General features: G+C 43.7%; 2 protein-coding genes across 5 annotated transcripts; both read right to left on the bottom strand.

The window, feature by feature from the left end:
* Positions 1 to 954: 954 nt before the first annotated feature.
* LOC126398935 (zinc-binding protein A33-like) lies at positions 955 to 13209 on the bottom strand. Of its 4 annotated transcripts, XM_050058597.1 has the most exons (7): positions 12249 to 13209; positions 12013 to 12108; positions 11703 to 11933; positions 11575 to 11597; positions 11239 to 11357; positions 10557 to 11068; positions 955 to 1435 (listed from the first exon to the last, which is right to left on the bottom strand). In XM_050058597.1, the coding sequence occupies exons 1-6, from the start codon at positions 12651 to 12653 to the stop codon at positions 10557 to 10559; spliced, it is 1386 nt and encodes a 461-aa protein (XP_049914554.1). In that variant the 5' UTR covers positions 12654 to 13209; the 3' UTR covers positions 955 to 1435. The 4 variants fall into 4 exon arrangements, with proteins under 4 accessions (XP_049914554.1, XP_049914553.1, XP_049914555.1 ...); XM_050058596.1 differs by lacking the exons at positions 955 to 1435; positions 10557 to 11068; positions 11239 to 11357; ... (2 more) ...; positions 12013 to 12108; positions 12249 to 13209 and adding exons at positions 6399 to 7660; positions 7931 to 8049; positions 8267 to 8289; ... (1 more) ...; positions 8705 to 8800; positions 8876 to 9507; XM_050058598.1 differs by lacking the exons at positions 955 to 1435; positions 10557 to 11068 and adding an exon at positions 6403 to 7660 and having other exon boundaries at positions 12249 to 13207.
* Positions 1430 to 5290, bottom strand: LOC126398936 (zinc-binding protein A33-like). The gene is made up of 6 exons (XM_050058600.1): positions 4694 to 5290; positions 4478 to 4573; positions 2568 to 2798; positions 2440 to 2462; positions 2104 to 2222; positions 1430 to 1932 (listed from the first exon to the last, which is right to left on the bottom strand). The coding sequence occupies exons 1-6, from the start codon at positions 5096 to 5098 to the stop codon at positions 1436 to 1438; spliced, it is 1371 nt and encodes a 456-aa protein (XP_049914557.1). The 5' UTR covers positions 5099 to 5290; the 3' UTR covers positions 1430 to 1435.
* Positions 13210 to 14754: the final 1545 nt, after the last annotated feature.

Genomic DNA, 14754 nt, shown 5'->3' with positions numbered 1-14754 from the left:
TTTTCACAGTGGAAACAGAAAAAAAGCGTACCAAACTGAACCGCACTGCTCATGGTTCCATCTCATTAACTATTGGTGCAAGTTGAGATGTTACAATTGCCTCTGGTCTCCCATACACCTATCTGGTTTAGCCAAAGAATAAAGAAAATAACCAGTATCATTTTAGATTGCAGCCCACAATAGTGCAGTTTGTACTGAAACATACATGTAGATACAAAGTAACAAGGCTTGAAGTTCAATTCAATTCAAAAAGGCTTTATGCTGTAGGTATTTTCTAACAGGTACATTCTGATAATACAGGGCCTGTGACTGTCACCAACCTTGAGCAGAGGTGGAAGAAATAAGCACCCCAGACATCCCTCTCCCCAGCAACCCTTTCCAGCTCCTCCTGGGGGACCCCAAGGCGTTCCCAGGCCAGATGTGACATGTAATCCCTCCAGTGTGTTCTGGGTCTGCCCCGGGGCCTCCTACCAGTGGAACGTGCCCAGAACACCTCCAGCGGGAGGCACCCAGGAGGCATCCTGATCAGATGCCCGAACACCTCAACTGACCCCTTTCGACACGAAGGAGCAGCGGCTCTACTCCGAACTCTCCAGATGTAAGAACTCCTCACCCTATCTCTAAGGCTGAGCCCAGCCACTGCACAGAGGAAACTCATTTCCGCTGCTTGTATCTGCGACCTCATTATTTCGGTCACTACCCAGAGCTCATGACCATAGGTGAAGGTTGGGAAGTAGATGGACCAGTAAAACGAAAGCTTTGCCTTCTGGCTCAGCTCCTTCTTCACCACGACGGGCTGGCAGAAGAATTACACTGTATGATGCAGGTCGTAATCTAAAATGTTAGCAAATAATCCTTGTTTTCTGACTGGTTTCAGTCTGTACAGCTTCTGCCTTTAGACCCTCAGTTCAGACAAAGAAGAACTCCCCAAAAATGAGGAAACATTGGTTATCATTGTTATCATTTTAATGAGTCTGATCTCAAAATATTTACATGCTTTTACTATAACAATCTGTTTAAAATGCATGAACAACAGCTGATACATCAAATTGAATCATAACAGTGAATTTATGTAAAGTACATTGTAAAATTAAACCAGAAAACCTAAACTAAAACATACACTGAATGATGTTAATAAGATGATTGTATGTACTTCTATACAGTTGAGGAACTCACATGAGCTAGGTTCAAATAAATGATACTTAGTCCCTAGTATGCATCAACCTCCAAAAGCACTGGATCCTACATTTCCCAGACTGCTCTCCAATGGCATCTTCCATCAGACCCTCATTGCCTCCTAAATGCCTGTCCAACCCCATCCCTCCAGCTTGTGACGCAGGCTGTTCAAAATTATAAGCTGAGGTAAACCCAGTGACATCAGGGTTATTTTTTAGATTTTAGAAATCTCTGCCACTGAAAACATGATACATTACACCTACTGTTTTATCCTCACTGACACTACAGCTGGGAGGATTTTCACATTCCCACGAAAATATGGAAAGACAGTTTTAGTGAAAGTGTATTTGATGGTGTGTACAGGTCTTTTTCTATCAATGTCAAAAAATGACAGTATGCCTTGGTCATAATCTAGATGCACTCTGATCTTTTGGGGCTCTGTACCCTTGAAGTCGATTCTGTCATAATCCTGTTGAGTATATTCTAACAGAACGTCTGCAGCATGTCTGAGGATGCCCCAGAACCCTTTTGGATTCTTGGTTCTAGCAGCGACACCAACAGCCCAACAGTCCAGCCCCACCTCCACATCCCAGCTGTGTTTTCCAGAGCCAAACCCTTCAGAGCCGAGAACGTCCCAGGTCTGCCGCCTTTCTGGGTTTCTAGGAAGCGGCTTAGTCTTGTTCTCTGTCGAACGGGTCATGTGTTCTGATATAATCAATAGCGAGTCGCCAGTGTTGGGGTCCAGAGTTACAGGAGCTTTAGAGAAGAACACATAGAAACAAAAGGTTTGTTATATTAAAGGTTTACTGAAGGTATTACAGTGTATTCACAGAACAGCCTGGTGTTGTTTGGTGATTAAGTTCATCAGTTATCTGCACACTGCAGATTGAAATGTAAAATTAAGTCAGACAGAAACACTTTGCTTACTGTATTGGATTATGTCCTTCATCTTCCTCCAGACTGTGAACAGCAGGTTCCCCAGGTGTTTGGCCTCGTCAATCAGGGCTCCTGATGGAGTCTCTGGGTCTGGCAGGTTGCACTGGGATCTGCAGGAATATTAGGCAGCCACAGATTACCAGTCAAATGTTTTTAATACGCCCACGTTGGACTTCCCCACCTTCGATCTAGCTCGCCTCTCCCTTAAACCTTTTAATGAGATGCATCCACATCTTTTCCCCACAGAGTGGATGAGACTCAAACTGCCATCAGCCCTGACTATCACTCAGCTGTGTTTCAATAGAGAGCGTACAGGAAGCAACTTACCGCTTCATTGTGGATCTGACATTCTGTCAAATAAAGAGAAAACAGGGTGATGAATGAATACCTCCAGTTTAGTTAAATATTCAATGTTAAGGTCAGAATGTTCATTAACACAGGAAGTCACTGAGTACCAGCATAAATGAGATGTTCTCAGCCATCATCTCCCTCTTTGTGGTTCTGATTCTGTCTTCAAGCGAGGAGATCTCTGCAGTCAGATTAACAATCCTGATGTTCACCGCTTCACTCTTGAGCGTCGCCTCTTTCCTCACTGCATCAATCCTGGCAGCCTCCTCTGCTCGCAGGAACTGGTAAAGCTTCAGAAACTCCTCTTTGATCGTCTTCTCAGTCTGCTGAGCCTGGAGCTGAGGAGAGACATTATTAGCAGAGGCTCTGTGCACCCAGGATGCCTAGGACCCTACACTACAGGGACACTACAATGCATGCATCTGTGAAAAATGCCAAGGAGCTTAACTTAACACTTCAAGAAGAGTTGAGGCTGGTTTTGAAATGGGTATCTGAAAATAGGCTAAAGGGGCTGATATTTGGCAGGTGTACAACTCTTCGCACGAGGCAGCTATTGAGCAGGTTAAAGAGGCCAAATTGTTGTGGGTCACACTTCTTTCATGTTCCCCTTTTCGACAGTCATGAGCCCCTTTTACACTGCCAGATTTTCCACGAATGTTGGGCTGTTTTGCCGGCAAGCTGCGAGTGTTTAGACACACAGAGCCGGACTGGCGAATTGATCCGAGGTGCCCAGTTTTCCGCCTCGTAGGGTAGTCATATTGGCAGAACCTTTTTGGTTTAAAAAGAACGGGGCGGCCTCCCACCACGGGAGGGGCTGTTGATGACTTGTGGGAGGAGCTGTTGATGACGCCGCACGTGCGAGCCACTGGCGGTGGATAAACAGGAAACAGCTGATAGCAGGAATTAGCGAGCAGCTAGTAGCAAGAGGGAAACGCAAACCTGACAGACACTGTAAAGATGAGTCTTTGCCCTCGCAAAAGAAGAGGCCATTAACCGTCAGATGACAGGAACGGTGAAGAACGGGCCAACTTATGACAGAATCGCCGAAGGACTGACCAGCCGCGGCTTCCCTCCCACGTCACTGTTTACGTCACACGCTGAGCTACATGTTTTGTTACTTGCTCACACCCCCCATTGCCCCAAAAAAGGCACATTCTGTATAAACAAAAGTAGACAGATGGCATTTTGCTGCACTCCCCGATTTTGCTTTTATACTGCCAATGCTGAAAAAAGACTGATTGGGCTTTCCTGCAAATTTGCACAATTCCTGTTTAAAAAGGGCTAGGGATGAGGGTGGAAGACAGACTACCATTCAGCCAATGTCCAGTACATTCGTGTAGGGATACAGCCGATGTCAAAAGCCACAGAGGGCTCACCTTTGGTGGGGTGTATTTCCTGGAGCTTTACGTTTTTGTGCCGTCGGTCGTAGTAGCCGAGGTGTTTCAGACCGGACATGTTTTCTGCAGTGTAAAGGGTTTTAGTCCGACTACCTGCAGCAACTTTGCTCTTGTCATCTCTCCTCCTGACAAAATCAAAGTGATGGGAATGATTCCAACTAGCTCGCTGCTTTGTGATGTGCATGTGCAGCGTGATGATTCTGAAAATGATTCCACTGATGTGATGTTGTATTTAAAGTCAGTAGTGATGTGATAACAAAAGTAGTGTTGTAACAGGTTGTTTGGTTTTTGCAGTTACTGTGATATTATCACTGAAATTTTATTAGGTCCACTACTTGTTAATGGAAAAGTAATATTATTACTGTTACAGCACTGGATGTAACGCAAACTAGCCAATCACATCACGCACTGAGATCCAAAGTAATGCATCTAGGGGTGCAGCAATATACCGATTTCGAGGTTTACCGTGACATAAAAGTTGACTGTTATTGTATCGTCGACATTTGCTTATCTACGATATGGGGGGGAAAAATGCAGCTGGACTTTGAATCTCTTTGTAAACTCAGAGTAGACAACACATGTTGCTCTTTGCTTCAGTAACAGTTTTGTGTGTGCCCTACCTTGATGTGGCCGGCCATTTTGTCACAGGTGACTTTTTGTGCTTTAAACGACCCCAGTTTTGTTTTTAAATGCAGGATCTTCAGCTGGAGTTGAGCCTGCAAATAAAGGCGTTAAATCCTGTTGCGTAATATTAAGAGTTATTTCTAAAATCATGAAAAACACCAATGCCAAAAACTTTCTATGTTGTTTTTATTAAACTATTCATATGTTCTTACCCTGTAGGAATCTGCTGCTTCGTTGATGGGGAAGCAGTTGTGTTTCTTGTGTTTTTGTGAATCCCTACAAATCACACAGATGAGCTGTCGATCATCCTGACAGAAGAGCTTCAGCCTCTCACCGTGCAGACTGCACATCTCCTCAGACCCTGATTTAGCTCTCTGACCAATCTCTTGTCTCAAGGTGTCAGACAGGTTTCTCAGTGCCAGATTTCGTGGAGGCTGAGCCATCGGAAATATTTCCTTACAGACCGGGCATGTCTGCTCTCCACTCTTTCTCCACCACTGCTGAAGACAGTCCTTACAGAAGCTGTGACCGCACAACAAGAGCACAGGATCCGTGAATATATCACAGCACACAGGGCAGGTACAGTCCACCTCAGACTGTGATGCACTGGAGGCCATTCTGTTGGTTTCTCCTGTGGTTTTACGCAGCTAACTTACTTTCACTTTCACAGACTGACTCGTATTTGCTCAGCTCCAGCGCTATAAGCTCCGAGCGCTTTGAACAAACACTCATAAAACATACATAAACGTCGTATTAACTGGATTTGTTTTCTGAGTTTTGTTTTCAAATATCTCACCACAGTACTCAATATTTCCTGTTTTCCATGGAAAGAGGAAGGAACGGCCTTTTTCCCCACCTCTTCCATGGGTGTCGAACATGCGGCCCGTGGGCCAGAACCGGCCGCCATAGGGTCCAATCCGGCCCACTAGATCAGTGGTTCTCAAATGGTGTGCCATGATGTCAATCCAGATGTGCCGTGGGGTTTTGTAATCACCACACATTATCACTGCAATATTCAACTGGGCCTATACAAAAAGTTATGAATTTAATACACATAGAGTATATTAAATAGATATTATATAGATATAAATAAATAATTAAATGAAATTAATTAAGTTAGTATGTGAATTATTTGTACATATTTATAATTATTCAAATTATAATTATTAAAGATATATATATATATATATATACATATATACATAACTTATATTTTCTATAAATTAGAGATTTGTACCTACGTGATGCTATCATGTCAATCTTGGTCAAGTCAGAATCTCTGGGGAAAGTTTCCAGCACCTTGTTGAATCTATGCCACCAAGAATTAAGACCAGGCACCAGCAAGGTGTACCTAATAAAAGCCCTTTTTCGGGGCAATGGGGGGCGTGAGCAAGTAACAAAATGTGTAGCTCAGCGTGTGATGTAAATAGTGACGTATGACTAATGACTTGCGCCTTGCTCCGAGGGAAGCCACGGCTGGTCAGTCCTTCGGCAATTCTCTCGTAAGTTGGCCCGTATACACACACACACACACACACACACACATATACATATATACATAGCTATATATACATATATATATATATGAGGAATTTATCCTTGTTTATCTGTTGTTCCAGACTCTTACTCTCTTGTTCCCTAATTTCATATTCTTTCCCTTGTTCCTACATGTATGTATCAGTATGTACTGGTGACTGGTGCACTGTTAGTACAAATAATTACCTTGTAAATGGACAAGAATTACACTGTATGATGCAGGTCGTTATCTAAAATGTTAGCAAATAATCCCTGTTATCTGACTGGTTTCAGTCTGTACAGCTTCTATCTTTAGACCCTCAGTTCAGACAAAGAACTCTGCAAAAATGAGGAAACATTGATGAAACATTACAATTGTCTTTATTATTTTAATGAGTCTGATCTCAAAATATTTACATGATAAAACTCTAACAGTCTGTTTCATATATCAGCATTAAAAACAGCTGATATATGAAATTTAATCAAAACACTGGATACATTCAGAGTTCATCATAAAATTAAACTAGAATTGATTTCAAAAACTCAAACTTTCAACAAATTCATATATTCAGCTCTACAATCTACTTACAACATTCAATGAATTATATTAAACTGACTCTACAATTATTTAGTTTCATAATTCCATACAGAGAGATGGAGAGAAAATGTTGGTAATAGTTTTGCCCTCCGCTAACTGGGCCAAAGACTCATAGCTGGAGCTTTAAGTTCACGTCAATGTAGCTAACGTTAGCTAGAGCCTCAAAGTATGTCCTCCGCCTCTTTCCCCACCGCCAAGTGAGCAGCAGCTTCAGAGATGGACCCCCAGTACCCCACAGCAAAAGAGCTAGCTTTAAATGACAATAATCAAACTTAAAGCAGCAGAGGTGGAGATATCCTGACTTGTAATCCCAAGTAGGCGTCAACCTCCGAAAGCACTGGATCCTACATTTCCCAGAATGCACCCCAATGGCATCTTCCATCAGACCCTCATTGCTCCCTAAATGCCTTTCAAACCCCATCCCTCCAGCTTGTGACGCAGGCTGTTCAAAATTATAAGCTGAAAGTCCAAGCTGAGGTAAACCCAGGGACATCAGGGTTGTTGCTTTTTTAACTTCACATTGTTCTTCCAGTGCCATTGAAGACATTACATATCTACTGTCTTATCTTCACTGACACTACAGCTGGAAGGATTTTTGCCTTCCCAAGAAAATATGGAAAGACAGTTTTAGTGAAAGTGTATTTGATGGTGTGTACAGGTCTTTTCCTATCAAGGTCAAAAAATGATAGTAAGCCTTGGTCATAATCTAGATGCACTCTGATCTTTTGGGGCTCTGAACCTTGTAATTCAATTTCCTTTTCTCTCTCTTGAATATATTCTAACAGAGGGTCTTTGGTATGTTTGGAAATGCCCCAGAACCCTTTATTGATTGACTTTTTAGTTCTAGCAGCCACACCAACAGCCCAACAATACTGCTCTGCCTCCACCTCCACATCCCAGCTGTGTTTTCCAGAGCTAAAGCCCTCAAAGCCGAGGATGTCTGAATTCTGCAGCCTTTCAGGGTTTTCAGGAAGCGGCTGACTCTTTTTGCTCTCTGTCAAACGGGTCATGTGCTCTGATATAATCAATAGTGGGTCGCCAGTGTTGGGGTCCAGAGTTACAGGAGCTTTAGAGAAAAACACATAGAAACAAAAGGTTTGTTATATTAAAGGTTTACTGAAGGTATTACAGTGTATTCACAGAACAGCCTGGTGTTGTTTGGTGATTAAGTTCATNAACACATAGAAACAAAAGGTTTGTTATATTAAAGGTTTACTGAAGGTATTACAGTGTATTCACAGAACAGCCTGGTGTTGTTTGGTGATTAAGTTCATCAGTTATCTGCACACTGCAGATTGAAATGTAAAATAAAGTCAGGCAGAAACACTTTGCTTACTGTATTGGATTATGTCCTTCATCTTCCTCCAGACTGTGAACAGCAGGTTCCCCAGGTGTTTGGCCTCGTCAATCAGGGCTCCTGATGGAGTCTCTGGGTCTGGCAGGTTGCACTGGGATCTGCAGGAATATTAGGCAGCCACAGATTACCAGTCAAATGTTTTAAATACGCCCACGTTGGACTTCCCCACCTTCGATCTAGCTCGCCTCTCCCTGAAACTTTTTAATGAGATGCATCCACATCTTTTCCCCACAGAGTGGATGAGACTCAAACTACCATCAGCCCTGACTATCACTCAGCTGTGTTTCAATAGAGAGCGTACAGGAAGCAACTTACCGCTTCATTGTGGATCTGACATTCTGTCAAATAAAGAGAAAACAGGGTGATGAATGAATACCTCCAGTTTAGTTAAATATTCAATGTTAAGGTCAGAATGTTCATTAACACAGGAAGTCACTGAGTACCAGCATAAATGAGATGTCCTCAGCCATCATCTCCCTCTTTGTGGTTCTGATTCTGTCTTCAAGCGAGGAGATCTCTGCAGTCAGATTAACAATCCTGATGTTCATCGCTTCACTCTTGAGCGTCGCCTCTTTCCTCACTGCATCAATCCTGGCAGCCTCCTCTGCTCGCAGGAACTGGTAAAGCTTCAGAAACTCCTCTTTGATCGTCCTCTCAGTCTGCTGAGCCTGGAGCTGAGGAGAGACATCTTTTTGATGATAGAAGACAACACATGTTGCTGACTGCGTTAAAACCATTTAGTTTGTGACCTACCTTGATGTGGCCGGCCATTTTGTCATAGTTGAGTTTTTGTGCTTGAAAAGACCCCAGTTTGGTTTTTAAATGCAGTGTCTTAAGCTTGAGATTGGCCTACAAATAATGGCACACACGTTAAATACACCAAACCAAAGATTCTGTTTGTTTTATAAATATATATGTTCTTACCCTAAGGGATTCTGCTGCTTCGTTGATGGGGAAGCAGTTGTGTTTCTTGTGTTTTTGTGAATCCCTACAAATCAGGCAGATGAGCTGTTGATCATCCTGACAGAAGAGCTTCAGCCTCTCACCGTGCAGACTGCACATCTCCTCAGACCCTGAGTTCGCTCTCTGACTCCTCTCTTGTCTCAAGGTGTCAGACAGGTTTCTCAGTGCCAGATTTCGTGGAGGCTGAGCCATCGAAAACATTTCCTTACAAACAGGGCATGTCTGGAGTCTACTCTGTCTCCACCACTGCTGAAGACAGTCCTTACAGAAGCTGTGACCGCACAACAAGATAACAGGATCCGTAAATATATCACAGCACACAGGGCAGGTGCAGTCCACGTCAGACAGCGATGCACTGGAGGCCATTCTGTTGGTTTCTCCTTCGGCTGTCAGACAGTTGACTTACTTTCACTTTCACAATTTCACTCGTATTTGCTCAGCCAGTGTTCAGGATCAGCACTGTTGGCTCCAAACAATTTTTATAAATTCCCTGTTATATCAACAAAAGTCTCTTTTACTGGATTGTCTTGCTTTTTTGGTTTGTTTTCAAATACATTACCACCAGTAGCGTTGGGTGCTGACTTCTTGTCCCTTCTTCCTGTTTTCTGTGCTGAGAGGGAGTTTTTTTTTTTTCTTCAGCCCTACAGTTTTGTCCCTGCCCTGTGCAGTTAACCGTGACACACACATCTAGTTTAGCCAAAAGAGGAGAGAAGAAATGATTCTGCTTATCTGATTGGTTTCTGTGACACAAAAAGGCAAACCTACTGTAGACCATACACAACCTTACAGTTACATTACGCTGAAAGTGCAAACATAAATCAGGGGGAAAGATCACTCTTTGTGTAGGCGTGATAGTCTAATGATTAACACACTGCTCAGACATTGGTAACAAGTCTCAAAGGATTTTTTTGTATATAATTATTTTAATAATTAAATATTCTTAATTCTTTAGCCTTTACTTCTTTCTGTTGTGAGAGCAGGATATTTTAGAATTATTACTCCATTGAAATACTGCAGTGTTTCCCTACACTTCACCTGTTGAATGCCACTCTGCAGTTCTGATTTAGGAATAAGGTAAAGACACACAACATAACTGTAAACTGCAATGTTAGCATGGCAAAAATCAGTACATTCAGGTACACTGTTAGTACAAATAACTACACTGTAAACTGGGAAGAATTATTCAGTATGATGCAACCAGAATCTAAAGTGTTATTAAATAATCCTTCTTATCTGACTGATTTCTGTTTCAGTTTGTACACTGTCTGTCTTTAGACCCTCAGTTCAGAAACAGAAGGACTCAGGAAAATTGTCTTTATTATTTTAATGTCTGATCACAAATATTTACATGATTAAACTTTTTTACATTTGCATTAAAACATCTGATATATAAAATCAAATCATGACAGTGGATACATTCAGAGTGCATCATAAAATGACATGATTTCAAAAACTCAAACTTTTAACAGATTCATATATTTAGTCTTCCCTCTAAAACCCTGCAGTGGATCCTACATTTCCCATAATGCAGGCTGTCAAAAATTATAAATTGAAAGTCCAAGCTGAGGTAAGCCCAGTGACATCAGGGTTATTTTTAGAAACTTAAGAAATCTCTTCCACAGCCACTGAAAACATTATACACCTACTCTCTTATCCTCACTGACACTACAGCTGGGAGGATTTTCACATTCCCACGAAAATATGGAGAGACTGTTTCTGTGAAAGTGTATTTGATGGTGTGTACAGGTCTTTTCCTATCAAGGTCAAAAAATGACAGAATCCCTTGGTCATAATCTAGATGCACTCTGATCTTTTGGGGCTCTGAACCCTGTACTTCAATTTTCTTTTCTCTCTTTTTAATATATTCTAACAGAGGGTCTTTGGTATGTTTGGAAATGCCCCAGAACCCTTTATTGATTGACTTTTTGGTTCTAGCAGCCACACCAACAGCCCAACAATACTGCTCTGCCTCCACCTCCACATCCCAGCTGTGTTTTCCAGAGCTAAAGCCTTCAGAGCCGAGGATGTCTGAATTCTGCCGCCTTTCAGGGTTTTCAGGAAGCGGCTGACTCTTTTTGCTCTCTGTCAAACGGGTCATGTGCTCTGATATAATCAATAGTGGGTCGCCAGTGTTGGGGTCCAGAGTTACAGGAGCTTAGAGAAGAACACATAGAAACAAAAGGTTTGTTATATTAAAGGTTTACTGAAGGTATTACAGTGTATTCACAGAACAGCCTGGTGTTGTTTGGTGATTAAGTTCATCAGTTATCTGCACACTGCAGATTGAAATGTAAAATAAAGTCAGGCAGAAACACTTTGCTTACTGTATTGGATTATGTCCTTCATCTTCCTCCAGACTGTGAACAGCAGGTTCCCCAGGTGTTTGGCCTCGTCAATCAGGGCTCCTGATGGAGTCTCTGGGTCTGGCAGGTTGCACTGGGATCTGCAGGAATATTAGGCAGCCACAGATTACCAGTCAAATGTTTTAAATACGCCCACGTTGGACTTCCCCACCTTCGATCTAGCTCGCCTCTCCCTGAAACTTTTTAATGAGATGCATCCACATCTTTTCCCCACAGAGTGGATGAGACTCAAACTACCATCAGCCCTGACTATCACTCAGCTGTGTTTCAATAGAGAGCGTACAGGAAGCAACTTACCGCTTCATTGTGGATCTGACATTCTGTCAAATAAAGAGAAAACAGGGTGATGAATGAATACCTCCAGTTTAGTTAAATATTCAATGTTAAGGTCAGAATGTTCATTAACACAGGAAGTCACTGAGTACCAGCATAAATGAGATGTCCTCAGCCATCATCTCCCTCTTTGTGGTTCTGATTCTGTCTTCAAGCGAGGAGATCTCTGCAGTCAGATTAACAATCCTGATGTTCATCGCTTCACTCTTGAGCGTCGCCTCTTTCCTCACTGCATCAATCCTGGCAGCCTCCTCTGCTCGCAGGAACTGGTAAAGCTTCAGAAACTCCTCTTTGATCGTCCTCTCAGTCTGCTGAGCCTGGAGCTGAGGAGAGACATCTTTTTGATGATAGAAGACAACACATGTTGCTGATTGCGTTAAAACCATTTCATTTGTGACCTACCTTGATGTGGCCGGCCATTTTGTCATAGTTGAGTTTTTGTGCTTGAAACGACCCCAGTTTGGTTTTTAAATGCAGTGTCTTAAACTTGAGTTGAGCCTGCAAATAAAGGCGCATATGTTTAATACATAGTAAACAGTGGATTAGCTTCACAACAAACATTGCCTGCTATGTGCACTATGATTAATCAATATTAAATTATGGAAACCACCAACCCATCCAGACAATTCAGTTCTTACCCTGTAGGCTTCTGCTGCTTCATTAGTGGGGACAGGATTGTGTTTCTTGTGTTTTTGTGAATCCCTACAAATCACACAGATGAGCTGTTGATCATCCTGACAGAAGAGCTTCAGCCTCTCACCGTGCAGACTGCACATATCCTCAGATCCTGAGTTCGCTTTCTGACTCCTCTCTCGTCTCAAGGTGTCAGACAGGTTTCTCAGCCGCAGATTTCGTGTAGGCTGAGCCATCGGAAATATTTCCTTACAGACCGGGCATGTCTGGAGTCTACTTTGTCTCCACCACTGCTGAAGACAGTCCTTACAGAAGCTGTGACCGCACAACAAGATAACAGGATCCGTAAATATATCACAGCACACAGGGCAGGTACAGTCCACCTCAGACTGTGATGCACTGGAGGCCATTCTGTTGGTTTCTCCTTCGGCTGTCAGACAGTTGACTTACTTTCACTTTCACAATTTCACTTGTATTTGCTCAGCCAGTGTTCAGGATCAGCACTGTTGGCTCCAAACACTTTCAGCAAACACTCATAAATTCCCTCTTATATCAACAAAAGTCTCATTTACTGGATTGTCTTGCTTTTCTGGTTTGTTTTCAAATACATTACCAGCAGTAGCGTTAGGTACTGACTTCTTGTCCCTTCTTCCTGTTTTCTGTGCTGAGAGGGAGGAGTTTTGCTTCTGTTTTTAGCCCAACAGTTTTGTCCCTGCCCTGTGCAATATATAGTGACACACACATCTGCTTTAGCTACAAAATACGAAAAAAAAACAAAATCCTGTTTATCTGACTGGTTTCTGTGACACAAAAAGGCAAACCTACTGTAGACCATACACAACCTTACAGTTACATTTATGCTAAAAAGTGCAAATATAAATCAGGGGGAAAGGTCACTCTTTGTGAGGTTTTTGGTGTCGAGAATTGTGGTTCCAAGTCTGCAAGGGGACTGATGGGACTGAAACAAGGCGAGCGAACGGTGGCAGATTACTCAATTCATTTCCGCACCAAAGCCAGCCAAAGCAATTGGAACAGCTCAGCCCTCTGTGAAGCCTTCCTCCATGGTTTGGCTGACTATATTAAAGATGAACTGGTTTCACATGACACCCCCATCACCTTGGATGGGGTGATTGATTTAGCCATCCGCATCGACCTTCGAATCCAGACTCGTCAACGAGAGAAGCGTCAAGGGGGAACCCAACGTTCTCTTCCACCTTGCTCCCATGGGGGTGCTGCTGCAGCCAACTCCACCTCATTGGGTCAGCAGATTGGGGATCCTGAGGCCATCCAGTTGGGTCGCACCTACCTCTCCCTGGAAGAGAAGGAGCGCCGCCGCAAGTCCAATCTCTGCCTGTATTGTGAGCCAGAGCTCACCAGTAGTTGGGGAGACCCTGGTGAGCTCAACTGCCCTGTCACTTCCCCAAAGCCAGAGACCTCTGTTCCAAGGCCGCCTCCTCCTTCCAGATGGCCCTCACACCTTGGCTATCTTCATTGACTCTGGGGCCGATGCCTGTACCATAGATGAGGAGGTGGTCCTTCAGCTGGGGCTCAAACGGGTTCCTTTGCCTCATCCGGTTCCTGCTAGAGCCTTAGATGGACACATCTTGGGCACCGTCACGCATCAGACCTCTCCTGTTCACCTGCTGCTTTCTGGTAATCATCACAAAACAGTCCAGTTCCACATCCAGAGCTCTTCCTGCCTGCCACTCATCCCGGGGTATCCATGGCTCTGTCTTCACAACCCTCACATCGACTGGGCCACTGGGGCCGTTCTGGAGTGGAGCTCCTCCTGTCATCAAAGGTGCTTGCAGCAAGCCTCAGCTCCGCTACACTCCTCCAGCTTTTCACCTGACCTCACCGGGGTGCCACCTGATTACCATGATTTCCGCCAGGTCTTCAGTAAAGCCAGAGCCACGTCTCTGCCCCCACACCGCCCCTACGACTGCGCCATAGATCTTCTGCCTGGTACGTCACCTCCCAAGGGGCGCCTGTACTCTCTGTCTGAGCCCGAGACAAAATCATGGAGACTTACATCAACGACTCCCTGGCCGCGGGCATCATTCGTCCTTCTTCATCTCCTGCTGGAGCAGAGTTTTTCTTTGTTGAGAAGAAGGACAAGACATTGAGACCCTGCATTGACTACCGAGGACTGAATGATATCACCATTAAGAACCGTTACCCACTGCCACTCATCTCCACTGCCTTTGAACTGCTCCAGGGGGCCACCATTTTCTCCAAACTTGACCTGCGCAATGCCTACCACCTCGTCCGCATCAGAGAAGGAGATGAGTGGAAGACGGCATTCAACACCCCAACCGGACACTACGAATACCTCGTAATGCCGTTCGGCCTCACCAATGCCCCTGCCGTCTTCCAGGCACTGATAAACGATGTGCTCCAAGACATGCTCAACCGATATGTCTTTGTTTATCTTGATGACATACTTATCTTCTCCCAGTCCAAAGAGCAACACATTCATCATGTCCAGTCCGTCCTCCAGCGCCTCCTGGA

This window comes from Epinephelus moara, chromosome 12 (assembly GCF_006386435.1).
Source record: "Epinephelus moara isolate mb chromosome 12, YSFRI_EMoa_1.0, whole genome shotgun sequence".
NCBI classification, from domain to species: Eukaryota; Metazoa; Chordata; class Actinopteri; order Perciformes; family Serranidae; genus Epinephelus; species Epinephelus moara.
Note: the sequence above shows the minus strand (reverse complement) of the source record. Positions and strands in the feature narration are given on the sequence as shown.